The sequence below is a fragment of the Martes martes genome (assembly GCF_963455335.1).
Source record: "Martes martes genome assembly, chromosome: 11".
Taxonomy (NCBI): Eukaryota; Metazoa; Chordata; class Mammalia; order Carnivora; family Mustelidae; genus Martes; species Martes martes.
In genome coordinates, this window is record NC_137899.1 from 85,792,264 (window position 1) to 85,817,721 (window position 25,458).

The 25,458-nt window shown below is 44.7% G+C and overlaps 1 protein-coding gene across 1 annotated transcript in view; it reads left to right on the plus strand.

Moving 5' to 3' along the window:
• Positions 1-2,049: 2,049 nt before the first annotated feature.
• The window catches only part of STRIP2 (striatin interacting protein 2), a 47,843-nt gene continuing 24,434 nt past the window's right edge, over positions 2,050-25,458 (plus strand). Inside the window, exons 1-14 of the mRNA XM_080818558.1 lie at positions 2,050-2,212; positions 9,977-10,046; positions 12,843-12,917; positions 13,933-14,067; positions 15,430-15,550; positions 16,305-16,373; positions 16,572-16,678; positions 17,381-17,508; positions 18,619-18,822; positions 20,056-20,291; positions 20,552-20,617; positions 21,384-21,447; positions 22,387-22,458; positions 25,175-25,249. Coding sequence (XP_080674684.1) covers positions 2,084-2,212; positions 9,977-10,046; positions 12,843-12,917; positions 13,933-14,067; positions 15,430-15,550; positions 16,305-16,373; positions 16,572-16,678; positions 17,381-17,508; positions 18,619-18,822; positions 20,056-20,291; positions 20,552-20,617; positions 21,384-21,447; positions 22,387-22,458; positions 25,175-25,249 — 1,551 coding nt within the window. The 5' untranslated portion in view covers positions 2,050-2,083. The remainder of the gene's footprint in view (positions 2,213-9,976; positions 10,047-12,842; positions 12,918-13,932; positions 14,068-15,429; positions 15,551-16,304; positions 16,374-16,571; positions 16,679-17,380; positions 17,509-18,618; positions 18,823-20,055; positions 20,292-20,551; positions 20,618-21,383; positions 21,448-22,386; positions 22,459-25,174; positions 25,250-25,458) is intronic.

The window sequence follows — 25,458 nt, forward strand, 5'->3', positions numbered from 1 at the left end:
TGAATTTTAAAGCAGAGTGTGAATCTTAGAGTTTAACAAATTATACCCTGAAAAAAATTCCAAAATCAAATAGTTTAGGTCTTGAGCCATGGACTTCCTTGGAAATTCATATCAATTCAATTATGTTAAACCAGCAGGTCTCAACTGCAGAAGATTTTGTTCCTCAAAGAACATTTGCAGTATCTGGAGACACTTTTGGTTGTCACAACTTGAGGGAGGGTACTAATACTGACAACTAGTATGGAGAGGCCAGGGATTCTGCTAAACATCCTACAATGCATGGGACAGCTCCCTACAACAAATAATTTTTCAGTCAGTATTACAGAAACCCTGTGTTAAACATACCTATATGAGGTATACAAAATGAACAGAACTTGGCCTTACTTTGAAGGAACTTATATTCAGGTTGGGGAGGAATGGGAGAGGAAAGGGAAGATGATTGGGTGGACACAGTAAGGAGATGTTGGGGATAGGAAAGAAAGGAACTGAGAAAGCTCCAAGGAGTTCTCTCTTTTAACTCTGCCGTGATCTGTCACCTACCAACTTGCAGAAGAAAGTACGAGGGGGAGATATGGTTAAGAAAGAAAAAGAGTTGGGGTGCCTGGCTGGCTCAGTTGGTGGTGCATGCAACTCTTGGTCTCAGGATTGTAAATTTGAGCTCCACGTTAGGTGTAGAGATTACTTAAAAATAAAATTTTTAAAAAAGAATTATTAAGAAAAGAGATTTGCCCCTAAGATATAGGAAGGCAGAAATTCCTTTGAGCCTCTTACTTTGAGGATATAGTAGAAAATATAAGAATTTTGAATCCAAGCAGACTTAATGTGACACAATAGAGCCTGAGTGGGTTGAAAGGGTCAAAGGAAGGCTTTCTGGAAGCAGAGGTAATAACGAAATAGAATCTTCATGGAACAATAGAAGTTAGCCAAGAAGAGCAGAAAGTTTTTTCCAGAGAGAAAGAACTGCAAAGACACTGAGACAAGATAGAATATGATACCTTGGGAACTGCAAGGAATAATCTCTGAGTCCTGGTTTTCTCAACAGTAATACAGGATTAATGAAAACAGCCTGTCAGAGTGAAGTACCATATGATATCTGGAAAGTGTCTAGTGCCATGCCTGGAACAAAGTGGCAGCTCAACAATTCCCCCAATCCCACCCATATTGTTCCACCCATTCCCCTCAGGCTGCTTGTTTGGGACTTCTAATTACCAACACAGACAGACTAAATATTTACTATAAACCGTTTTTTATATAAATCGAGAGCGGCAGACGACACAGCCTCCTTTGTATGGAGCCCTTAGGAAGGATCTTAGAGAAATGAAGGAAAGGACTGGGGAGCAGGTGGGAGCTTGCTTTCCATTCAACATTTCTCCCCAGCTAACACCTGAGGAAGGTGTCCCACTTCAGAGGAGAAAGACAGATGACCAGGAGCAGCTCTGAAGGGCTCCAGCAATTTCAGTGAAGCCTCACCCCACCCCTCAACCCACCATCTCCCAGCCAAGCCCTCGCTCCGGGCGGGGTGAATTCTCGAGAAATCTGAGAGAGAGCGGGTCCCTGGTTTCCTGCGGTGTCCCTGGCCACCGAGCAGTGCCATGCCTCCCCTGCAGCTGACACCGGACTTGGGGCGTAATGCGGGAGCCGGGAGAGAGGTCCGTGGTAATAGGGAAAGGGAGACTGCAGTGGAGCAGGAGGCGGAGACTAGATCTCCCCAAAAAGGTCGCTATTTAGGAGGCGGTGAGTGCTGAGTGAGAAGCAAAAAGATAACCTGCCAGGACTCAAGGCCCAGAATTCGGGAGGTGGAGCGGGGAGCCAACCCCGGAGCCTACCTAAGGCTACCAACAACTCCGCAGGACTTAAAAAAAAAAAAAGGAGGGGGGTGAAATCCCGTGAATGAGCCCCCCCACCTCTTTCAAGTCCCGCTTGGAGCCGTCGAACAACCAATTGCGCTGCGGGGCGGGGCTGCGGGGCGCGATCGCGGCCAATAGCTGTGGAGGGGGCGGGGCCTGGCTCCCGGCGCGCGGCGGCGGGGTCGCCCCGGGCAGAGAGCGCGGAGCGGCTGAGGGGAGAAGCTGACAAGGGCCGCATGGAGGACCCCGTGGCGCCCGGGGCCGGGAGCTCGTCTGCCAATAGCAACGGCAACGGCGGCGGCAAAGGGAAGCAGGCGGCACCCAAGGGCCGGGAAGCGTTCAGAAGCCAGCGGCGGGAGTCGGAGGTGAGGAACCCGTAAAGCTTCAGTTGGGGCCGGGAGACGCCCGCGGGCGGGAAGCGGTGGCTGAGGTGATTCGGCCGGGTCCCCCTCCCCTTCCGGAGCCCCCGGTGCTCTAGGGGCGGCCTCTCGGGGCGGGCCCCTGCGGGGTCCTCCGCAGCCTGGTCTCCGGGCTCTGCAGCCCCTGATCTCTCTCTGCCCGTCTCCTGCCGGGTCGGGGGCTTCTGAGCCCCTCTGGACTCTCCTCTGGGGGCGCGAAGATGGAGCGCGATAGTGAGCATACTAATACTTCTCAAATACGTATCTCACTTAATCTCTGCAGCCCCTTGAAGTGGGGATTCGTGTTTTAGATTTACAGAGGAAACGGGAGCGGAGAGATGGGGGCCCCGAGGGATGGGGTGGGCAGAGCTGCGCCGCAGAGGAGAGGGCGGGCGTGTGGGCGAGCCGCCCCACACACCCCTCCAGCCCCGGGCTAGCGAGCCGATCCAGATGTGTCCAGTGACTTCTGCACTTTGCGGTCCCACGAGTGTTGGCAGGCTCTTTAGGGAGTGCCTTCCACGGACATCAGGACCCCTACAAGGAAGAGTTAATGAGACAGGATTCAGGCAGGGGCTGTACAAGAGGGAGTGGATGGAACTGTCCAGGATACAAACCCACAGATAGGAATATGAATGTTTGGGTCACTTCTTCTGGGGAAAAAAAAAATGTTAACTAGGAGGATTAAAGAAGTGAATTATTAGTCCCCTACCCCGTTCATCTAGCCAGTTTGGATGTGAGTGGGGACCAGGAGAATAGATCACACACACACACACACACACACACACACACACACACAGAATAGACCACAAAATGTCAGATGTGGAAGGATCCGTAGAGATCATCTGGTTTAGCCCCTTGTTTTACAGAAGTAAGAGATAAAAGTAACTTGCCCAGGAACATGCATCTGGCATAGTGGCCAGGAGCACCAGGCTTTGGGATCAATAAGACCCAGTTTTGAATCCTAGCCCTATCATTTATTCTGTGTGGCTTTTGGCAAATTGCTAAACCTCTCTGAGCTCCATTTTCTTCATCTGTAAAATGAGGTTAATACTATCTACCTCAGAAGGTTGTGATAAAGCCAAATGAGATAATTGAATGTCAGATGTTTAATTCAGTTCAGGGACAAGACATGTAATTGGTCAGTACATAGTAGCTCATAGGGCCAGAGCTGGCACTAGAAGCCAGGTCTTGCTTGTCTCAGCAGTGGTTTACCATTTGAATAGTATATTACAGTTTCCAAAGGGATTTCATATATGTTTTCCATTTTGATACAGTCAAGTAGGAATCCATTCCATTTTCTTAAAAAAGAGAAGTGGAGGAGATGAAAAGACTGATCCTAAGTCACACCACCTTTCAGAGGCAGAGCTTAGCCTTACTGTCTTGCTAGCTAGATCAGGGTTCTATCCACATCATCTCCCTCCCTGCATCACTGGGAATCTGGCCTTTTTAAAAATTGTATTTTATATATTTATTAAAGATTCATTTATTTATTTCAGAGAGAGAGAATCCTCAAGCAGACTCCCTGCTGAGCATGGAGCCCCATGCAGGGATCTATCTCATAACACATGAGATGACCCCTGGAGAGGAACCCAAGAATTGGATGCTCAACCCGAGCACCTCTGAATCTGGCCTTTTAAGGCACCCTGTACCTCATTCCCCCATAGAGATATTGTTCTTTCTTAAATGTATTTTGGGGGGAGAGGGTAGGTCGTTCATTGATTCAAAAGTCACTGGGGTGCCTGGGTGGCTCAGTGGGTTAATTAAGCCTCTGCCTTTGGCTCAGTTCATGGTCTCAGGGTCCTGGGATTGAGCCCTGCATCAGGGCTCTGCTCACCGGCGAGCCTGCTTCCTCCTCTCTCTCTGCCTGCCTTTCTGCCTCCTTGTGATCCCCTTCTCTCTGTCAAATAAATAAATAAAATCTTAAAAAAAAAAAAATTACTGAGCCCTTCCTACATGCCCAGCACTGTTTAGGTGTTAGGAATACAGTGGTGAACAAGACAAGGTCTTTGCTCTGTGGAGCAAACATTCTAGTCAGGGTGGAGAGACAAGACAATATGCAAGTAAGTAATTGGTTTCAGAATGATATGTTCTTTGGGGGAATTAGAACTGAAATAGGAGGAGTGCCTGGGTGGCTCAGATGGTTGAGAGGCTGCCTTCCGCTTGGATTGTGATCTCAGGTCCTGGGATCCAGCCCCATGCGGTCTCCCAGCTCAGCAGGGAACCCACTTCTCCCTCTCCCTTAGCCTCTCCTCTTGCTTGTGCTCTCTTTGTCTCTCTCTCTCTCTCTCTCTCAAACGAATAAATAAAATTGTAAAACCAAAACAAAACAAAACTGAACTAGGAGGCCTTTTCCCTGCCTATCAAGTCTTCCTTCAGGAAAAGGGCTCTGATAGTACTTTCCTTTTACCAGTGAGTTCAGTATCCAGAGACTCAGAGCTTTCCACCTGCCCCACAGTTTTACCTCCTGGTTGTCTGCAGCTGCACTTTTTATGCTTGGAAATGGACAACTGCAGTGATCCTCTCCATCTGGGCTTGTTGCCTGCCAAAAGGCTGGCTGAAAAGATTAGCTTTCCTCCACCTTCCACTGCAGCAGGAAAGCTGCTTTTTACCTATCAGTATATTCCCTATCACCACAGCACTCAGGTGCCAGACTTAGATGCCTATCTGCCTTTCCTTCCTTCCTTTTGCTTTCCTGTGGAAGACAGTCCTCAGAGGAGACGGTTTTGTTTTTGTCTTTTCTCCCTTCTTTTGTGCTTCTAAAGGATTACTGGAAGAGAATTACTGTTAGCACAATTCAAGAGAGCCCCCTCATCCATCACTGTGTTTGTAGGGGCCACTAGCTGACCTACCCTCTCCAAATGGCTTAGTGTATGAACATCCCTAGGAAAATAGGAAGCTAGAGAATAATTATTTGCTTAGTAAGAATTTTTTTTAAAGATTTATCTATTTATTTTTGAGAGAGGGAGACGCAGAGAGGGAGAGAATGAGCACACACGGGCGAGCACACACGAGTGGCAGAGGCAGAGGGAGACGGGCAGAGGGGGAAGGAGAGAGAAAATCCACAAGCCAACTTCCCACTGAGTACAGAGCCTGACGCAGGGCTCCACATGGGACTGGATCCCAGGACCCTGAGATCATGACCTGCGCCGAAACCGTGAGTTGGTTGTTTAACCACCTGAGCCACCCAAACACCCCTTAATATGAAGATTCTTTTTTTTTTTTTTTTAAGATTTTATTTATTTATTTGACAGATAGAGATCACAAGTAGGCAGAGAGGCAGGCAGAGAGAGAGGGGGAAGCAGACTCCCTGCTGAGCAGAGAGCCCGATGCGGGGCTTGATCCCAGGACCCTGAGATCACGACCTGAGCCGAAGGCAGAGGCCCAACCCACTAAGCCACCCAGGCGCCCCTTAATATGAAGATTCTTAACGAAATGATTCACCTCAGGCCTTGTTAGCCAGATCCCTCATTGACAAAGTTTTACTAGTTTGTGCCAAAATGAGGAAAATTCAGGGCATGGAAGTGAGTTTTTCATAAAATGTAGTTCAATATAATAAATTTAAAGGATGTATGCAATTTGGGGTGTCTGGTTGGCTTAGTTGGTAGAGCATGGAACTCTTGATCTCTGGGTCATTAGTTCAAGTCCCATGATGGGTGTAGGGCTTACTTAATAAATAAATAAAGGATTATGCAATTTTTTTTTTTTACTAAACTTTTTACTTAGGAGTGATTTTAGGTTTACAAAGACATTGCAGAAATGGTACAGAGGGCTCTTGTACCCCTTGCTCAGTTTCCCCTGTTGCCGGTCACTCAGGTTTCCACAGTACCTTTGTCCAAACCATGGAAGCAAAATTGGTCCTTTGACTGATGTAAGGTTGTGTCCCTTGGGCGTACTTCTCAGGCCTCAGTTATTTTGAGCCTGCTGTGGGCTGTGTGAATTTCTCAGTGAGCCTCATTCAAGGTCTGTTTGATGTAAGGTGAGATTCTGGGCTTCCAGGTACAAGATCACAAAGGTGACTATCCTTCTGGTCACATCATAGCAGGGGACATATGACATCTTGTCACTGGGATGCTGGCTCTTGGCCCTGCTGCAGGATGCATGCAATTTAAAATGGTGTTTTTCAAACTGTAGGGGTAATCTATGAGTTGATACCAACATTTTTTTAAAGAAATAGAATAATAGAAAATATCTCCATCACATATAGTGATAGTGATACTATTTTGTTAAACTTTTGTTCCAGTTTGTGTGTGTGTGTGTGTGTATGTGTGTTGGGACATTGATGTAAAGTTTATTTATTCTTTAATTTACAATCAAAAAACTTTCAAAAACATACTGTTAATGACTCTTTTATTCTAATATTGTGTCCTTATTTTGGGAGTATTAAACTATCCTTTTTTGAAATATATTTTTTAAAAAGGTTTTTAAGTCTCTACTTATCAAAACTACCTAATGTAATTCCCACTCTCCACCTTTTTTTTGGCGGGGGGGGGGGGTCTTTGTAACCCAGAAGTATTTGGAAATCTTTGCTATAGTAGATTTAAATATGATTTGCATTGATGGCAGTGTAAATTGATAAAGTGGTTTTGGAAAAAAACTTGTCATATACAAAGAACCATACAAGTATTCATAAGGTTTGATGCATTCATTTCCTTTGCAAGAATCTATCTTCAGTTGAAAAAAAAAGAATCTATCCTTGGGAAAGTTCCTAAATATGAAAAAATTATACGTGTATTACAGCTTCATGCATATAATACAAAAAATTAAAGACAACTTAAATGTTCAATAATAGAGAACTGGTTAAGCAAACCAGTTGTACAATTAGCTGCTTAAAATGATAGTCATGGGGCGCCTGGGTGGTTCAGTTGGTTGGGTGACTGCCTTCGGCTCAGGTCATGATCCCAGAGTCCTGGGATCGAGTCCCACATCGGGCTCCCTGCTCCACTGGGAGTCTGCTTCTCCCTCTGATCGTCTCCCTTCTCATGCTCTCTCTCACTGTCTCTCTCTCTCAAATAAATAAATAAAATTAAAAATAAAATCAAATGATAGTCATAATAATATGAGAAAAATGACTTTATAATACAATGTTAAAACTGTAAGCACAGGGATGCCTGGGTGGCTCCGTGGGTTAAGCCACTGCTTTCGGCTCAGGTCATGATCCCAGGGTCCTGGGATCGAGTCCCACATTGGGCTTCTTGCTGGGCAGGGAGCCTGCTTCTCCCTCTGCCTCTGCCTGCCACTCTGCCTGCTTGTGCGCTCGCTCTCTCTTTTTCTCTCTCTGACAAATAAATAAATAAAGTCTTAAAACAAAACAAAACAAAAAAAAACCTGTAAGCACAGTAAGTAAAATTTAAAGTAGTATAACCGGGCGCCTGGGTGGCTCAGTCAGTTAAATGTCTGCCTCCAGCTCAGGTCATAATCCCAGGACCCTGGGATCCGTCTCACATCGGCTTCCCTGTTCAGCAAGGACTCTACCTCTCCCTCTCCCTCTATCCTTCCCCTCTGCTCCAGCTCTCTCTCTCTCTCAAATAAGTAAATAAAATCTAAAAAAAAAACCAAACAAACAACAAAGTAGTATAACCATCTACATAGTGCTATCAAGTGCTGGGTAGTGTGCTAAATGCTTTTTCTCTATTAACTCATCTAGTCCTTATAATGACCCTATGAATTATCTTCATTTTACAGATAAGAAAACTGAGCACTTCATTTTCCAGTAATTCCCTGACACCAATTCAGTTCTGACACTGACTGTAGTTAGCATAGGCCCCATAAGTTAAGAGCTCAGTCTCACAAGACTGTCGCCACTTCAGATGCCAGCCATACCTGGGGCTCCCAGACTATATGCACTTCAACCTGGCCAACTGTAAATTCAGAGGTTCTGTGACCACTCCCACACCTAACCCCACCATCTCCAGATTCCATCATTTGCTACAATGACTCACAGAATTTAAAAAACTGTTCTGCTTATGATTACAATTTTATTATAAAGAATACAACTCAAGAATACCCAAATGATGGCATGCCTGGGTGGCTCAGTGAGTTAAGCCTCTGCCTTCAGCTCAGGTCATGATCTCAGAGTCCTGAGATCAGGCTCTCTGCTCAGCAGGGAGTCTGCTCCCCACCCCCCCTCTCTGCCTGCCTCTTTGCCTACTTGTAATCTCTGTCTGTCAAATAAACAAATAAAATCTTTAAAAAAAAGAAAAAGAAGAGCCAAATGATGAAAGACAAAGGAGAAGGATGGGGGTGGGATGGTACAGAGCTTCCACGCCCTCTAGGTTTCACCCTTCTATCACTTTGGTGTACCCAGACCTCATTGTTTTAGGGCTTTTGTGGAGTTTCATTACCTAGGCATGGTTGATTAAACCATTGGCCACTGGTTGAACTCAATCTTCAGCCTCCTTCTCTCTCTGTGATTGGGGCCAGCCCTGAAATTTTTAAAGGCTCACCAGGAGTCACCTCGTTAGCATAAATTCAAGTATCGTTGACTGGAGCTTATGAATTACACTTATCAGGAAATTTCAGAGGTCTTAGGAGCTCTGTGCTTGGAACAACGTTCAAAGACCAAATACATTTTTTAAACACAGAGAGCTTAAGTGACTTGCTTAAGATCTCAATATGAAATGACTGAGATTCAAAAATTTTTAAATTTATACATACTAATATATACTGGTAGGAAATAACTCCAAAATACTTAAAGAAGTTTGGGGGTGGGATCACATTAAAAAATCTTTTTTTTAAAGATTTTATTTATTTATTTGACAGACAGAGATCACAAGTAGGCAGAGAGGCAGGCAGAGTGTGTGGGGGAGAAGCAGGCTCCCTGCTGAGCAGAGAGCCCGAGGTGGGGCCCGATCCCAGGACCCTGGGATCATGACCTGAGCTGAAGGCAGAGGCTTTAACCCACTGAGCCACCCAGGCGCCCCCACATTAAAATATTTTTATATAAGATTATAAATTTAGGGATGCCTGGGTGGCTCAGTGGGTTAAGCGTTTGCCTTCAGTTCAGGTCATGATCCCAGGGTTCTGGGATGGAGTCCCACATCAGGCTCCTTGCTCAGTGGGGAGCCTGCTTCTCCCTCTGCCTGCTGTTCTCTCTGCTTGTGCTTTCTCTCTTTCTCTGACAAATAAATAAAATCTTTTAAAAAAATTATAAATGTATACATATGACATCATAGGAAATCTAGTTTTAAGATAACTTGGAGTAGAAATACTACCTATCCAACAATCCTAAAGTTGTGGAACGCTAGAGCTGGAGAGCTTTTTTTTTTTTATATAAATGAAGAACTATGATCCAAAAAGTGAGATTTGCCCAAAATCATACAGTGGGTTAATGACATAGCTGAAATTATCTCTTAAGCTTTAAGTTTAAGCTGAAAAAAACCTCTTTTGTTTTAGTTCATCTCATTGTTCCAAAAATCAGCTACATGCTCTTCTGGTCCGTGTTTATGTAGGTCAGACACAGGCACAGATTGCGTAGCTTTCATATCTATTCACAATCCTAACCCTTTACTCAGAGTTTCTGATTTTATATAAGAACCTTCAGCCCTGCCCGGCACTGAGTCTCAGATGTTGGCTAGGAGGAGGGTACCTCTTGTATTAAAGGCCCAGATGGGACTCTCCTAGCTGCCTCCTCGATCTAAACTTGGCCTCTGAGAGAAGCAGATGATTAAATGAGAGTATAATCTCCTTTTTCATCCCTTTTCCCAAGTTACTGCAAAGACTTCTTTATTACAGGGCTCTGTGGACTGTCCCACTCTGGAATTTGAGTATGGAGATGCAGATGGGCACGCCGCAGAGTTGTCAGGTATGAGGTAGAGATGGTCTGTGGAGAGTGGAAGGATAGCCAGGAGGAGAAGGCAGGGGTCTGTGATTTCCCCTGGCAGCTTGTCTGTTCTCCACATTCCTTCTTCTGTCCAACCTCCAGCAGTAAATATCTGTTTGCTTTTACATTTCTTTCTGTGAATTCTCCTTTGGCAACAGTATTCTCCACTTTTATTCTATCACCCTTTTCTGCGCATCCTCCTTTATTCTCTTTTGGTACACTCTCAAATCTGTTTTCTCTCCACCTTTTCCCCATTCCTCCTGTTTCTTTTCCCATATTCACTCATATCTCTGCACGAATGTCCCCTTCTTTCTGCCATCCTCTCCCTCTCTATCTTTGTCTGGATTTTAGCTTGAGTTAAGTGTGATCTCCTCACATCAAGAGCCTCCATGTTACACGTGCTATGAATGCCAGTTATTAATAAATGAGCTTTGGGGAGAGATGGTGTGAAAATTAAATATTCTGTCACATGGAAGTGACACTTTGAGACATGCTTTTTCAGAGAAAAGAGACAAGGACTTTTAAAGAAGTTCTTGTGAATAAGCACAGGGAATAAATTTGTGATGAGTGACAGAAAGACAGAGCTGAGTTTGATAACCAACAAAGGATTAGAATTCCTAATAATATAAATATATTTCATATATGTATACATGTAAGTGTAAATATGTGTGTGTGGAGAGAGAAGAGAAGAGAGATGAGCAACCCAATAAATTGTCAAAGAATATGAATAGGAATTCAGAGAATAGAAAACCATATTATCAATAAATATATGAAAAGATATTCAACTACATTAGTAAATGAGGAAAAGCAAATTAAAATAATGCTATATTATTTCACATTCATCAGATTGCAAAACTTAAAAGCCTGAAGTTGGTGAGGGTGCAGCGAAATTAGTACTTTTATACATTGTTTGGCATGAGGGAGCAGAGTACAAAATTGGAAAGCAATTTGGTCATATCTAACAAAGTTGAAGATGCATGCATATTATAACCCAGTGATTCTAGATGTACACTTTAAAGAACATTTGGGCCCAAGAAAACATGTATAAAGATGTTTATTATGGCCATTGTGAAAAATTTAAAACCACTTAGGGGAATGGATAAACTGTAGCATTCCAATATAGCAGGCTACCATATAACCATTAGAATAATTGATCTATATCAATATGTTCCAATATCAATAAATGTTAAAAACAGTATTGAGAGTGAAAGAAACAGTGACAAAATAATTTATGCATGGATCCAAAAAACTGCTTAAACACACAAACCTGAAAGATATTTCTGAGAAGTCTAGTTGCACACTTGATTGAGAACAGTGTCGGTTAAGTAAACGGATGTGTTCATTACAGTCATGTAAAAAAAACTATTGAAAGACATACTAAGAATTATTTCAAGAGAAATATATAATATCCTGTTTGGATAAAAACTTTCAAATGCAACTTCATGTTGTTTACAGATATATACATATGCCGCAGAAGTACAAAAACAGGCATGTGAAGGATACACATCAATTTCATTAAAATGGTTAACACTAGAGAAGGGACTAAGATACACTGGGGAGGGAAAGGGGACTTTAGATGTCTGAAGTAAATATAACAAGTGTAAATATTTGTTTAATCTGGGTAGAAGATACACAGGTATTTTATGTATTCTATATTTATCTGTCTCTGGAAGTTCATGATCTAAAATTTAAAAGTAAAAACAAGAAGTTTAGTACCTAACAGCCTTGTTCCCTTTTCTGACTGGGTTTATGCTGTGCTCTTAAAAAACATATATGCCCGCTATCCACTGAGCACGAAGAGTATCAGAATCAGAGATGGATTTGCTTCTGGTCAATCCAGGATTCTGGAACTCAGGACTCAAAAGCCCTGGCTCCCAGACAAGGTGTTTCTCAACCATTAGACAGCTGGCTGGAACATAAGTGAATTTCTCTTTGTGAATTATCTGTGACCTAGTTAAATTTCCAGCAAGGGTCTCAGGGAACAGAGTTTTGAGGAAATCTGTTCTGTCACCTATTGACTTCTCAACTTCAATTCTTCATCCTCTGTAAGATGAAGGTACTTCCTGGTATAATGTTCTGGAGTGTGTGTGTAGGAAAGGGCATTTTTATTTCTCATAAACTCTCTGCATTTTGTATTCAGAGGCTATTGTTAACAAAGTTAGATTTTCTTGGGCATAAGCAGCCCTTTGACATCAACAGCTGCTTCTGTGTGGTTTGATGCTGTCTCTACCTGGGTGGTCATGGCCAGGAACCTAAACTTCTATACCCTTTGAGGAAATTCAGCAGGGAGAGAATGAACTGGCTTCAACCCCAAAGGGCCATATAACACATACTCTCCAGCCTTTACTCTGGTTCCTTGAATAACACAAGCATCTTGCCTCTAAATTTCAGACACTGTGTTGCACCTCTCTTCCCTAGAGACAGGTTAGTCTCAGTCTGGGTTGACAAGCAGAAGGGGTTGCAACCCTAAGAAACAGGAGTGATGACAGTAAGCCCTCTCTGCTCCAACCCTCCCTGGCCCTCACCAAGTGTTGAAGACTGCCTTCTCTGCTGTAGCAGCCAGCTGGCAGGAGGAGGACAGGTTTGATGGTTTAATCACCCAGGGACACAAGTGGCTATTTTTAACTGCTCCGAAAGGGAGGAAGCTGGCACTGGATTGAATTGGACACAGGAATGTGTTGGAAGCTTTAGCTCTTTCATGCCACCCTCTCCACCCCAGGCCCCTTCTATAAGGGTCTGCTGAATGTTTATGACTCTGTCCTATCTTTCCTAACACAGAATTATATAGCTACACTGAAAACCTGGAATTCACCACTAACAGGAGGTGCTTTGAAGAAGATTTCAAGACTCAAGGTGATCCCAGATTCTTATTCATAGAGACCTGCTTTTCTTCCCCACCCCCCATGATATCCTAGCCTGATCTAGAAAAAGCCCAAAACAAAGTATGATTCTTCTTCATCCTCTCCATTACCACTTCTCTATCCCTTCTTGCATATGGGATATTTCCTTTATCTCAAGTGGAGAGGCCATGGAATGGGAGCAGGAGAAGCCTGAGCTTGGTCGGTTTCACTTATATAAGAGGCACAGAGAGCAGAGGGATGGGGACTGGGCTGGTGCCCTGCTGCCTGGTTGAACTCTGTGCCTAGAGTAGTCCTTGACTTTAACATTCAATCCCTCCCTCCAACTCTGCCTCACTCCTAATAGCATCTAATAATAATTTCATGTGTCCACACTGATCGTCTCAGACCTCCATTTCCTTACTTGGTCAGTGAATTCAGTTTGCAACTCAAGAAGACGTGTGGTGAGTACCGTTTTGTGCAAGATGCAGGGGGCAGGGGTGAGGGTGAATTTGCAGAATCTTCAAAGAGATTATAGTCCAGTGGCAGAGGGGAAGTGTGTACATCACAAAACTAACTGAGGACAAAAGGAAAGTGGTAAGTATCGGAAAAGAAATAAAAGGTATCTTGGGGGAATTGGAGGGGAGAAATATCTTGGGAGACAGATCTTCTGGCTGGAGCATTAGTGGGAAAGAGGTAATTTAGTATTGGACCTGTAATGATGAATAGGAATTGGATATATAGGGAGAAAGGGAACTCCTTGAAAAGGCAGAGAGATAGGACAGAATAGGTAGGCTTTGTGTGGAGAATAAAGGGGATATGGGGAAAGATGGACTGCGGAGTGGGTTTAGCCGGAACTTTGGGGTTTCTTTACTTTTCCAATCTCTTATTCTTTCTCAGCTAAATAAGGAAATCTTTTGAAGAGAAGAATTTGTTGGGGGCTGGGATCAGAGGTGGATATGTTATCAGGAGCCTTTCTAGGAAGGGGAGGCAAAAGGTGACACTGGATCTGTATGGCCTTCTTTCCCCAGTGCAGGGCAAGGAGTGGCTGGAATTGGAGGAAGATGCCCAGAAGGCCTATGTGATGGGACTCCTGGACCGACTGGAGGTGGTCAGTAGGGAACGGCGACTGAAGGTGGCCCGGGCTGTTCTGTACCTGGCCCAAGGCAAGTGGCCACCTTTGCCAGCTTGAGATAGGTGAAAACTAGGGAGAGAAATGTTATCAGGACTAAGATGAGACAAGCCATGCTAAGAAAGCAAGGTCGCTGCCTCCCAGGGACAGATCTTGTCAAGTGCTAGGAGTAACCTGATGCTTATAAGGAAGTTAAGGAGATGGTGGTGGGTACTATTCTGGATCCCTTGGAACTGGCCTTTATCTTACCAGGCATGGCAAGATTTCTTATAAAGTTCTTTTTTCCTGCATGTGGGCTATAATCATATGTGGAGACTTAGTAAGAGAGTCAGTGTGGCTAGAGTTAGTGTACCACCAGCTGAGCACGGAGGCTTACTTCCTTCAGCTATGGCTCTAACCTCCACTGAGGGGAGGTAGTGGAGTGCCACATACTCACACATGGACCCTCTGCATTATTTCTCATTGACATTTAGAGGGTTCAAATCAGCATAGCAGCAGGAATGGATGCAGTGGGTAATTGGGATCAGAACTCGGTGTGATTAATTGCAAAAACCTTCCCAGAAGAGACCTAACAGCCAGGTATTCGAAAGAGAAATGAGATAACCTAACTGGAATAGTAAAAGTACACCTTGAGATCATAAAAAGAGGACTATTGATAGAACCAACTAGCTGGGAGCTAAAAAAAAAAACCAACAAAACAAAATCAAAACTATTAAAGAAAATAATAAATGGTAGGAGAATGGTAAAGGGAAGACTGTAGCAAACAAGGCAGTACCTAACCATATCTCTTGGGTCTGGTGCTCTGGCCAACTTCCAACTGCTAGTACCTTTAACTTTTTACCTAAGGGCTTTCTCTGTAGTCCATATAGGGTAGGCAGGAAGTGCTAGGGAATTAATGTGCTCCTCTAGTCCAGTAGCACTGATCAGTGAATGGCAGGAATTAGTGGATGAATAGCCCAACTACCTCACCCTTCTTGGGTGGGATGATTCTGAGGGGTATAAAACATACACTGTTTCCCAGAGCTTCCCCCAACCTGGATTTCAGCTCTTTAGCTGCCTTTTCTTCCCTCTCTCACTTCCCCACTTTCCTATTAATGGTTCCTGAGATCATCTCCCAAATAAACTACTTGCATTTTGAATCCTTCTCTCTGGATCTGCTTCCCAGGGAACTCAAACTTAAGACAGGCCAGTGATAAGCACATTGGACCTGACTCTGGACACTGCTTCTCCTCTTTCCTGCCTTATTCAGGGAAGTTCTGGAGGGCCCTTGCCCTACCTTTGTCAGCCTAATTGTTGGGCAAGTTGTTGGAAGATAGTCTTAAGATCATGGGGAAGGGTGGAAAGAATTGGATATCCCTCTCACCTCAACCCCATATGACACTGTCTGGTTCTTTAGGCACTTTTGGGGAATGTGATTCAGAGGTCGATGTACTACACTGGTCCAGGTACAACTGCTTCCTGCTCTATCAGATGGGGACCTTCTCGGCCTTCTTGGAGCTACTCCACATGGAAATCGAGTGAGAAACCTTAGGGAAGAACTGGCCTAGACAACCCCCTTCCTTGGAGCGTGCCTCATGTCCTATGCTGATTCCCTCACTATAGAGACCTCTGTGGGAGCAGGGGTTCTTCACACCTCAGCCCAAAGCTTCCTGACAGTTCCCCTCTATCCAGCCATGCTCTCTGATATTCTGTCCTCCCTGAGGTTGGACTCATCAACAGCTTTTGCCCCACTTACAGCTTCAGTCCTGGGCTTTAGGGTCCTATCCTAGGTGGGTGCCCTTCTCAACTCAGCCTAACTCTGGAATCCACGAAGGAGACTGTTCGACCTGAGAACATGACCGAAGAGGGATAGGACCAGTTTCTGTTGCTATGCCCAATTCTTCCCTTGTGGGTCATAGCTCTAGAGATGGCCTTATCTGCCGCTATCACTATAGGGATCCCTCGTTTTATCTCGTGCCTATTACCCAGGAGTTTAAAGAGGGCAGATTGAAAGGGTTGCTTAACATCTATTTTGTGTTCAGCACAGTGCTAGGCACAGCGTGGATTATAAGAGGAGGGGTTGTCACAGACCCTGCCCTTGTCTGTCGTCACCACAGATGAAGGTTTACTGAAATGGCAGAGGAATTTGGTGGGTTCCTTTACCTTAGACCAATTTCTTTTAGCTACATAGCCAGGGAATAGCAGGTACTCACATTTGTGTATATAATAAGTAGGGACACAGGGTGTAAAGAGGCCTTATGAGTTCCTGTTCTCTCTTCCTTCCCACTGCAGCAACAGTCAGGCCTGTAGCAGTGCTCTTCGGAAACCAGCCATCTCCATTGCTGATAGCACAGAGCTCAGGTAAATGGAGCTGGCCCTAGGTTTGGAACTGGGGATAGTTAGCAATGGGTTACTCTTTGTCCGAGTCCCAGATGCACCCAGACTACTAGTAGCTGCTAATTCCACTGGGTTGGGCTCCTACAGAGATCATCCCTGAGGTCTCTGACTTCAGGCTGGGCGCTGCTTTGGGAACCTCTTGCAACCCTTCTATAACCCCAGGGTGCTGCTGAGTGTCATGTACCTATTGGTGGAAAATATTCGCCTGGAGCGAGAGACAGACTCCTGCCGTTGGAGGACAGCACGGGAGACCTTCCGCACCGAATTGAGTAAGAAGTGGTACTTGAGGAAGGGTAGGGATGAGATGCTGATTGTGGAGGGGAAGCATAGCATCTGCGCAGAGAAGAAACAGATAGCTTTCCTTCCTTCCTCCCTTCTTTCCTTCCCCCTTCCTATTTCCTAATTAGCATCCATTCTTTTAGGGCAGAGATACTATGTGGCAGGCATGAGGACCTGGCTTGACTTCCCTTGTGTCTATGAGTTAGTACCAATCGTGTCATTTCTATGCCTTGGTTTCCTTGGTTATAAAATAGAAATAGCCATCCATCTCGCATTTCATCATCAATCTCACATGGAAAAATGAGTTGAATCACCTTGAAAATATTGATGATGTCATCAGACAGGGATAAGATATGAAGGCCTATGGGATTTTTAAAATATATTAGACTGATGTGGGAAAGTGAGTTGTAATCAATGAAATGCTTTGAGTCCTTCAGCCAAAAAGCAACATCTTTATTACATTACTTCTAGTTTGGTATCCACCCTCAATCTTGGGAGCTAAGCCATTTTACCTCCATGGCCTCCCTTCCTGCCCTTCCCCCTGGGGCCTTTCTAAGCCTCCTTTTAAGGAACAAGTACTCAAATTTGGAGGAGGTGAGAGCCTTCCTCATTGTGTCCAGAAGCAGGTTAAAAGGACAGGGTTTCAGCATTCTTATCCTCACTTTCTCACTTCTCTCTCTCCTCTTCCCCAGGCTTCTCCATGCATAATGAGGAACCTTTTGCCCTTCTGCTTTTCTCCATGGTTACCAAGTTCTGCAGTGGCCTGGCTCCCCACTTCCCCATAAAGAAGGTCCTGCTTTTGCTCTGGAAGGTGGTTATGGTAAGTGGCTGATCCACCACCCCCCTCCACTCCCATCTCCTCAGATCAGCAGTGCCCTCTGCCACCTCACTTTCTTCTAGTCTGATTCCAGGAGGCTGGAGCTAGGCAGAAGAATAGGGCAGCTGTTAGCCTAAGGGGGGAAATCATATGTTCTGTGTCAGAGCAGGTTACCTGTTTCTATTGGACTGACAGGAGATGTCACTCTGTGAGTTGGGGTGTCATTGTACCTTCCCATGGTAGAACTGACATTTCATGGAAAGAATACTAGTTGAGAGCTGGGAGATCTAGACTCTGCTTGTACTGAGCGACATCAGGCAACTGTCTGTGCCTCAGTTTTTCTAGCTACAAAATATGGGGTTTATTGCCTGTCCTCCATCCAGATAAAAAGAGGATTTGCTTTAAAAAAAAAAAAATGAAGTCCTAGGGCATCTAGATGGCTCAGTTAAGTGTCCAACTCTTAATTTTGGCTCAGGTCATGAGCTCAGGTTCGTGGGATCGAGCCTAGCATTGGACTCCAGGCTCAGTGGAGTATCTGCTTCTCTCCCTCTTTTTCTCTCCTTCTGCCCCTCCCCCTGCTCACATTATCTCTCTAAAATAAATAGATAAATCTTAAGAAAATGAATTTTTACAAGTATATGGTTACAGCTTTGTTGCTAATTATTAAATCTGATCCTTCATCTCTGGCTCCCACTCCACAGGACTGCCTGAACAACATACCCTCCAGAGCAAGCTTCATAGGGTGGAATCACCTTTTGACTGCAGGAGAAATTGAGTGACTTGGGCTTTATAGCATCTGGTTGTGCTCCTTAAAAGGGGGACACAATTTCCTTTTTTTTTTTCCACTGGAAGCCCCCAGGAGTCCCTTTCCTAATTTCTGGTGATGTTTCCAGCCCTGAGTCAGTAAATAATGCTTTATCCTGACCCCTGAGATCCTAAGACTGGGAATAATAACTACATTTGCCCCTTCCTGTTTTATTACTTCTTAGTTAAGAAGGGGGCCCAACGGGACTGGAGATTGTGGCTCTTCCTCTCCATCCACATTTCCCTGATCTTGTTTCTTCTGACTTCCCTCTTTTCCTCTCCTCTGCCCCTTTCCTGTTTATGCTATAGTTTACCCTCGGTGGATTTGAGCATCTACAGGTGCTCAAAGTACAGAAGCGGGCAGAACTGGGACTGCCTCCACTGGCTGAAGATAGTATCCAGGTGGTGAAGAGCATGCGTGCCGCCTCCCCACCCTCTTACACCCTCGACCTGGGGGAGTCTCAGCTGGCACCACCACCATCTAAGCTGCGAGGCCGCCGTGGTTCTCGAAGGGTAAGAACTAAAAGCAGATAGTGGTGTTTTGATACTAGTTGGCCAAAAATTAAGATTCTGAGCTATTCTGGATGAGGTAGGAAAGGGCAGTAAATGACGAGGCTCATCCTGCCTCTAATTGCCCGGTAACCAACCTGAAACCTTGGAGTCTGTACTTTGGCCTCTGTCTCGCGGCTCCACAGGCTCCTGGGCTATCATGAGGTAACACTGTGATCTTACCTCATAGATCCATATCTTAATACAGGGTCATTGGCCCAGACCTGGTATGCCTGGAGTTATCCCCGACACCAGTTAGGGCATGATCCTGAAGATAGGGACCCAGATCACCTGAACAGGGCTCCCAGCAAATCCACATGCCCGGGGTGAAGCACGTGTCATTTTATTGACAGCAAGGTTTACTCTGAGCCAGCCATGCTCTTGTCTGGCCCTGGAGCCAGAGGCTTACATTTAGGAGGTGACTGATAAGTGTTCCAGGTATAGTCCACATGCCTGGGAAGATCAGAATGATTGGTTGCACTGAGACTTGGCCATGTACCCACAAACTAACCTCCCTGAAGTACCTGAGTTCACCAGTTACAGGTGACAGGTCAGTCATGTTCAGTAATCCAGTCTACACAATCAGCAATGTAATTTTTTTCAACCTTTATTTTTTGTTTTGTAAAGCAATACTCCTTGTACAAAATTTGGAAGAAATATAAAAATGTGAAGAATGGAGGAAAAAAGAAAATCACCCATAAGCTTAACAAACCAGAGGCAGTCACTGTTAACTTTTTGGCCTATTTCTGTCCAATCATTTTTTCTTCAACAAGGTTTAAAATTCCAAACTTGCTTCCCTCTGCCTAGCAGCAAGCCTCTGTCCTCCTCTTCCTCAGTCAGCCAGCTGGTATAAGCTCACAGAAGGCAAACTAATTGAATGTTCACCTAAGCAGAACATAGTTAGGAAGTAAAGTGCTGGGGGGAAAAAATCCATGCTTTCTGAAAGCTAAGTAACTGACTTTGGGATTATGTATGCTTTGTTCCCCAGTCAATGACTTGGTTGCCTGAGAGGTGCTTGTCCTGGGATTGGGCCTGGTGGATAGATTAAGTGGGGAAGGGGATATTCTTAAAAAGGCTGGGTTGTTACCCCACGTATCCTGAAGTCTAGTAGCTTATGGGTAGAGGGTGACGTCAAACAAAGATGCTCAGAGTAAGACCTCTGTACATGTTCTCTCTACCATCCCAACCCCCGCCCAGCAACTCCTCACTAAGCAGGACAGCCTGGACATCTACAATGAAAGAGATCTCTTTAAGACGGAGGAGCCAGCCACAGAGGAGGAAGAGGACTCTGCTGGTGATGGAGAGCGAACCTTGGATGGAGAATTAGACTTGCTAGAGCAAGACCCTCTGGTGCCACCTCCACCCTCACAGGCATCCCTTTCTGCTGAGCGGGTGGCCTTTCCCAAGGGCCTACCCTGGGCCCCAAAGGTCAGGTAGGTTTGATAACTCTGGGGACCCCAAGTTTTCGAACTAGAATCACTGAAGTCCTAGGGTGCAGTGGTCTATGTGTTCAAGCCTCCATAAGCTGGGCTAGAAGTCAGAACTCCTGGTTTGAAGTTTTCTCTGTTAGCTGCTATCTTCCCCCACTGCTCTAATCCTCCTCAAAGGGTTAGGAGCTCAGAAACATTCTGTCTCTCAAGGTTTGCCTTTTTTTTTTCCTTTTCTGGGAATTGTCTCTCCACTGTCCTCTCAGACAGAAGGACATTGAGCACTTCTTGGAGATGAGCAGGAACAAATTCATCGGATTCACTCTGGGGCAGTAAGTGACTAGATGGTCAAAACTGGCTATAAAGTGGTTCTTAAGGGGCCAGAGGAGTGGGTGGCTGGAAAAAGAGATGTTGCCTGCTAGTTGTGGTGTAACCTAGAGACACTATGGACATCTCCTAATGACTTTGGCCTGGTGCAATGGAATTTTTTTCCTTCCAGTTTCCTAGAAGAACTCTTATGTTCTTACCTAGGTGTAGGACCTTGAGTGACAAGTCATTTCCCTCTTGGGCTTCAATTTCCTCATGAGAGTGTTGTCCCTAGGGGTCCTTCCTGTTTTAATGGGCCAGAATTCTGTGAAGAAGCAATATGGTCAGAATAGATCCAGTCTTCCCTCATATCTCCTCCCCCATGAATTCCTCACACTGGCTGAGCTCTACAAAATGGAGAAGGCCTTGTTTCTGCCCTTTTAAGGAACCTACCACTCCCTGACAAAGTAAATGCCCAAAAGACTATACAAAAATCCTAATTTTCAGGAACATTTCTATGTGGCGTTTTTCTTTTTGTGTCCTGAAACAATAATGGGGGGCCTGGAAGCTTGAAGAGAAAAATCCAGAATACCACATGTTGAAAGTGGTATGGTCCATGTAACTCCGGGGGATATCAGTGGTTCTCTATGTTCTTTTTTTTTTTTTTTTCCAATTTAAATTCAATTAATTAACATATAATGTGTTATTAGTTTCAGAGGTAGAGGTCAGTGATGCATCAGTAGTTCTCTAAAGTTTTGATAGTTATGATCTGGTATATCTCACATTTCACAGGGACACAGATACCTTGGTTGGATTACCCAGGCCCATCCACGAGAGTGTGAAGACTCTAAAGCAGGTGACCAGGGTGGGCTCTCAGTCTTCAGGGATAGGGAGCCATCAAGGCAAGTTTGATTACCAACATCCTAGTTATTGGCTTTTCTACCAGACACATTCTGTATTTCTCCTTCAGGCATTCTGGCCAAAGAGGAGGAAATTAAGTCTCTTCCTACTTAACCATACATAACCTACTTAACCATTCAGATAGATAAAAAAAGTTATCCTTTCTTCCTCTCATGCCTTTTCCCTCCTCCCACCCTTCTTTCTCTCTTCCTCTTCCTCGCTTCCTTTCCTCTCACTTCTTTCTTCCTATAGGGCCACTAATTCCCAAAGGCTAGGATTAGTAGCAGTCTGTTCTGCATCCAAAGTATATATGAGTGCAAAGAGTAAAAAGAGTCATCTCTTGCACAGACCTTGAACTCTCCCTCACTCCATCATCACTCCATATACATGCACAAAAGCATATTCACACGCAGAAAAACTCTCAGGGTAGTGGTCCAGGGGCATGGGACTCTTCTTTACTTCCCTTTGCCCTTTGGTTGAAGATATTTCTGCTCTTCAACAAATATAGGAACATAGTATTTCTGCTCTTCAACAAATATAGGAACATAGAATAAACACAGACACTGTATATAAGCACTGGACTCAATGTTAAGACTCCTACCTTCAAAGTTTATGTTCTATTTGGGGTGACAACCCATAAACAAGACATTTCCTTATCATTGAGGAAGTTAAGCAAGAGGCTGGTACATACATGATTGGGGCCCTCAGTATCTTTTTTTTTTTTTTTTTTTAAGTAATCTCTGCACTCAACACAGGGTTCAAACTCACAACCTCAAGACCAAAAGTCATACATTCTTCAGACTGAGCCAGCTAGGCACCCTCCCTTTTTTTTAAATTAAAAAGAAAAATTTTTTTAGTAACCTCAGACTCTTAATTGATGTCTTTTCTTCCCCAGCACAAGTACATCTCCATTGCAGATGTTCAGATCAAGAATGAGGAGGATCTAGAGAAGTGCCCCATGTCTTTGGTAAGTCAAGGGGGTCCTGTGCAGGACAAAGGCAGGAGGAAATCTGTCTGCAGTTTTGTCACAGAGCATATGTGCATACTGTTGGGCTCTTACTATGTGCCAAGCAAGGCAAAGAAGCAAGGCAAAGGTCCCTACTTTCATGATACATTAAAGTTAGAGAAAAAAGAAAATAAGTAATTAAGGAAACAAGACAATTAAGAATGGGAGAGACAATGAAGAAAATTTAAATAGGATGACATGATAGAGGCATCTGTCATGTAGGAGACTACCTTCAATTAGGAAGTCAGGATAGGTAGACTTCTGAGAAGGTGACAGTTAAGCTAAAATATGACGTACAAGAAGGACCTGGCCATAGGACTATCAGGGGAAAGAGCATTCTAGGCAAAGAGAATAGCCTTAATAAGGATGAGAGCAACTTCAGAGTATTCGGGGTAGTGAATGGAGGCCTATGGCTGGAACACAGGGGTGAGGGATGGGGTTGTATGAGATGGAGTCAGGGAGGTGATCTGCGGCCACTTTATAAAGGACCTGTAAGCAAAGATAGGGATTGCGAAGTTGTTTCACAATATAGAAGTAAGCTCTTGGAGATTTCAAGCAGGGGAATGACATAATCTGATTTACATTGTCTAAAACCATTGGCTGTTGTGTAAAGACTTTACCAGAAAAGAGTAGAAGCAGGATGAAACATGGGGGGTTCTGTTTCATCAAGAAATAAATTTGGGAGCTCTTGACTTAATGGATAGTGTTAGAAGCCATAGTACTGACTGAGATAACCCAGGGAGGGAATAGAGATAGAGGATGGGATCCTGGACAAAGTCTTGGGGCACACCAGTTGTGTTGCGGGTGGGATGAGTCAGGAAAGGAGCCAAAAAAGAAGAGTAAGAAAAACACTCAGTGAGGTGGGAGAGAATGTGGGAGACTGTGATACTATAAAAGCTAAGAAAAAATTTTTCAAGAAGGGAGTGATCAGCTGTGTCAAGTGCTGCTGATAAATGGGTAAGATCTGAGGTGCTCATTGGATCAGGCAACATGAAAATAACTGGTGACCTTGATAAGAGCAACCTCAAATGAAGAGATGGGGCTTGTAGCCTAGTTGGAGTGTGTTGAAAAAGGAATGTAAAGAAAGGAGGTAGATGGTCAACACAGACAACATAGTTTTATTGTAGAGAGGATAGAAATGGAATGGTGGCTGAAGGAGGATGTGGGGTCAGAGGAAAGTGTTTTAAAGTTAGAAGACACTGGAATATGTTTATGTCCTAAAAGAGATGATCTGGAAGAGAAGAGACAGTTGCAGAACTGATCCATTTGACAAAGCAGAAGGGTTGAGAGATCCCCAGCCCAAGTGGTGGGTCGGCCTTTAACAGAACAAACGTGGTTCACACTTCATGTCAGGAAGGAAGGCAGAGGGGCGCCTGGGTGGCTCAGTGGGTTAAGCCTCTGCCTTCAGCTCAGGTCATGATCTCAGGGTCCTGGGATTGAGCCCCGCATCAGGCTCTCTGCTCAGCAGGGAGCCTGATTCCCCTTCTCTCTCTGCCTGCCTCTCTGCCTACTTGTGATCTCTCTCTCTCTGTCAAATAAATAAATAAAATCTTAAAAAAAAAAAAAGGAAGAAGAAGGAAGGTAGAGACCCTAGTATATTTGGTGTTGAGAAAATGAACCGTCTGATTGCCTCTGTTTTCTCTATGAAGTATGAGGCTGGGTTAGCAACTATTGAGGGGTTGGGGGGTGAGGGGATTGGTTCGAGGACAGGGCAGAAGAGAAGGTAGGAAATAGATTTTTGGAAGAGCAGGAAGGCAACCTGCTCTCCTAAAGATCTATTGCCTGAGTTTATTGAATGCCCATTTAACCAGCAGTTGAGTTATATGGGATGGCAGGGGCCAGGTCATTCCTCCCTACCTCAGGGTCTCAAGGCAGTGACCCTTGCTCTGGAAAAGAGGTACCTTGTGGGAGGAGGAACTGAACTGGCCAAAGATGACGATGACCTGAGTAGCCCCACAAATACCCGAGGCCCCGGTCCTCCTGCTCTGATAAAAAGGTTTAGATGGGGTCATCAAAGGACAAAGAGAGTTGTGGACAAGGGGGCTGGTCATACAGGAGGAAGAGATGTAGTAGGGGCTACTGGAGAAGGAAAGAAAATGGTTTCTACTTAAAAGCTTCCCTCCTAATATTCCTTCCTGGCTCTTCTGGCCATGGGCTACCCAATATTATCAGCCTTCTCTGCTGAGTTACCTACCTCTCACTTCCAAATATTCCAGAGCTCTTGGATGGCCTCAGAGTGACACCATAGGAAGTGCTTCTATGTGGGGTGTCCCAGGCATATGTGCACCCTGACTTAAGCCCACGTGTGGCCAGAAAAGCAGTGGTTTGAGCCAACTCCTAGGTAGGTGTTCTGACTCCTGATCCAACATGTGATGGGGAAAGAAGAATTCTGTATTGATTCCAGATAACGGGAAAACCAGAATTATAGATTGTCAGGACTGGAAGAGCCCTCAGAGGATATCAGACCATCCCAGTGATCCTAAAGTAGAGGAAACTAAGACCCCGAGAGGAAGTAAACTTACCTAAGGTGATACTATGAGTCGTTAACACAGCTAGATAGGAACCTAGATCTGACTCCCAGCTTAGCTGTCTTTTCATGTCACCCTTCACAACTAAGAAAACGTAGCCTATGGTCAACTGGAAAATGACCTGGACAAAACTGTATTTCCTGCCGTAGGGGGAAGAGGTGGTACCAGAAACGCCATGTGAAATCCTCTACCAGGGCATGCTCTACAGCCTCCCTCAGTACATGGTAAGGAGACAGCCGGGCCAGAGCTGCCCTTCTCTACCCCAGGAACAGACAGCTGAGAACCATTTCAAGCTGACCTGTCCATTATTTGAGCTTGTTCCCTGAGCCTTCACCCCTGAGGGAAAGCATTCTCTAGCACATTAGAATTCTGAGCTTTCCTCAAGGCTTCTCCAAGAGGAAGGAAGATCTGGCTATAATTCCAAGTCCTTCTT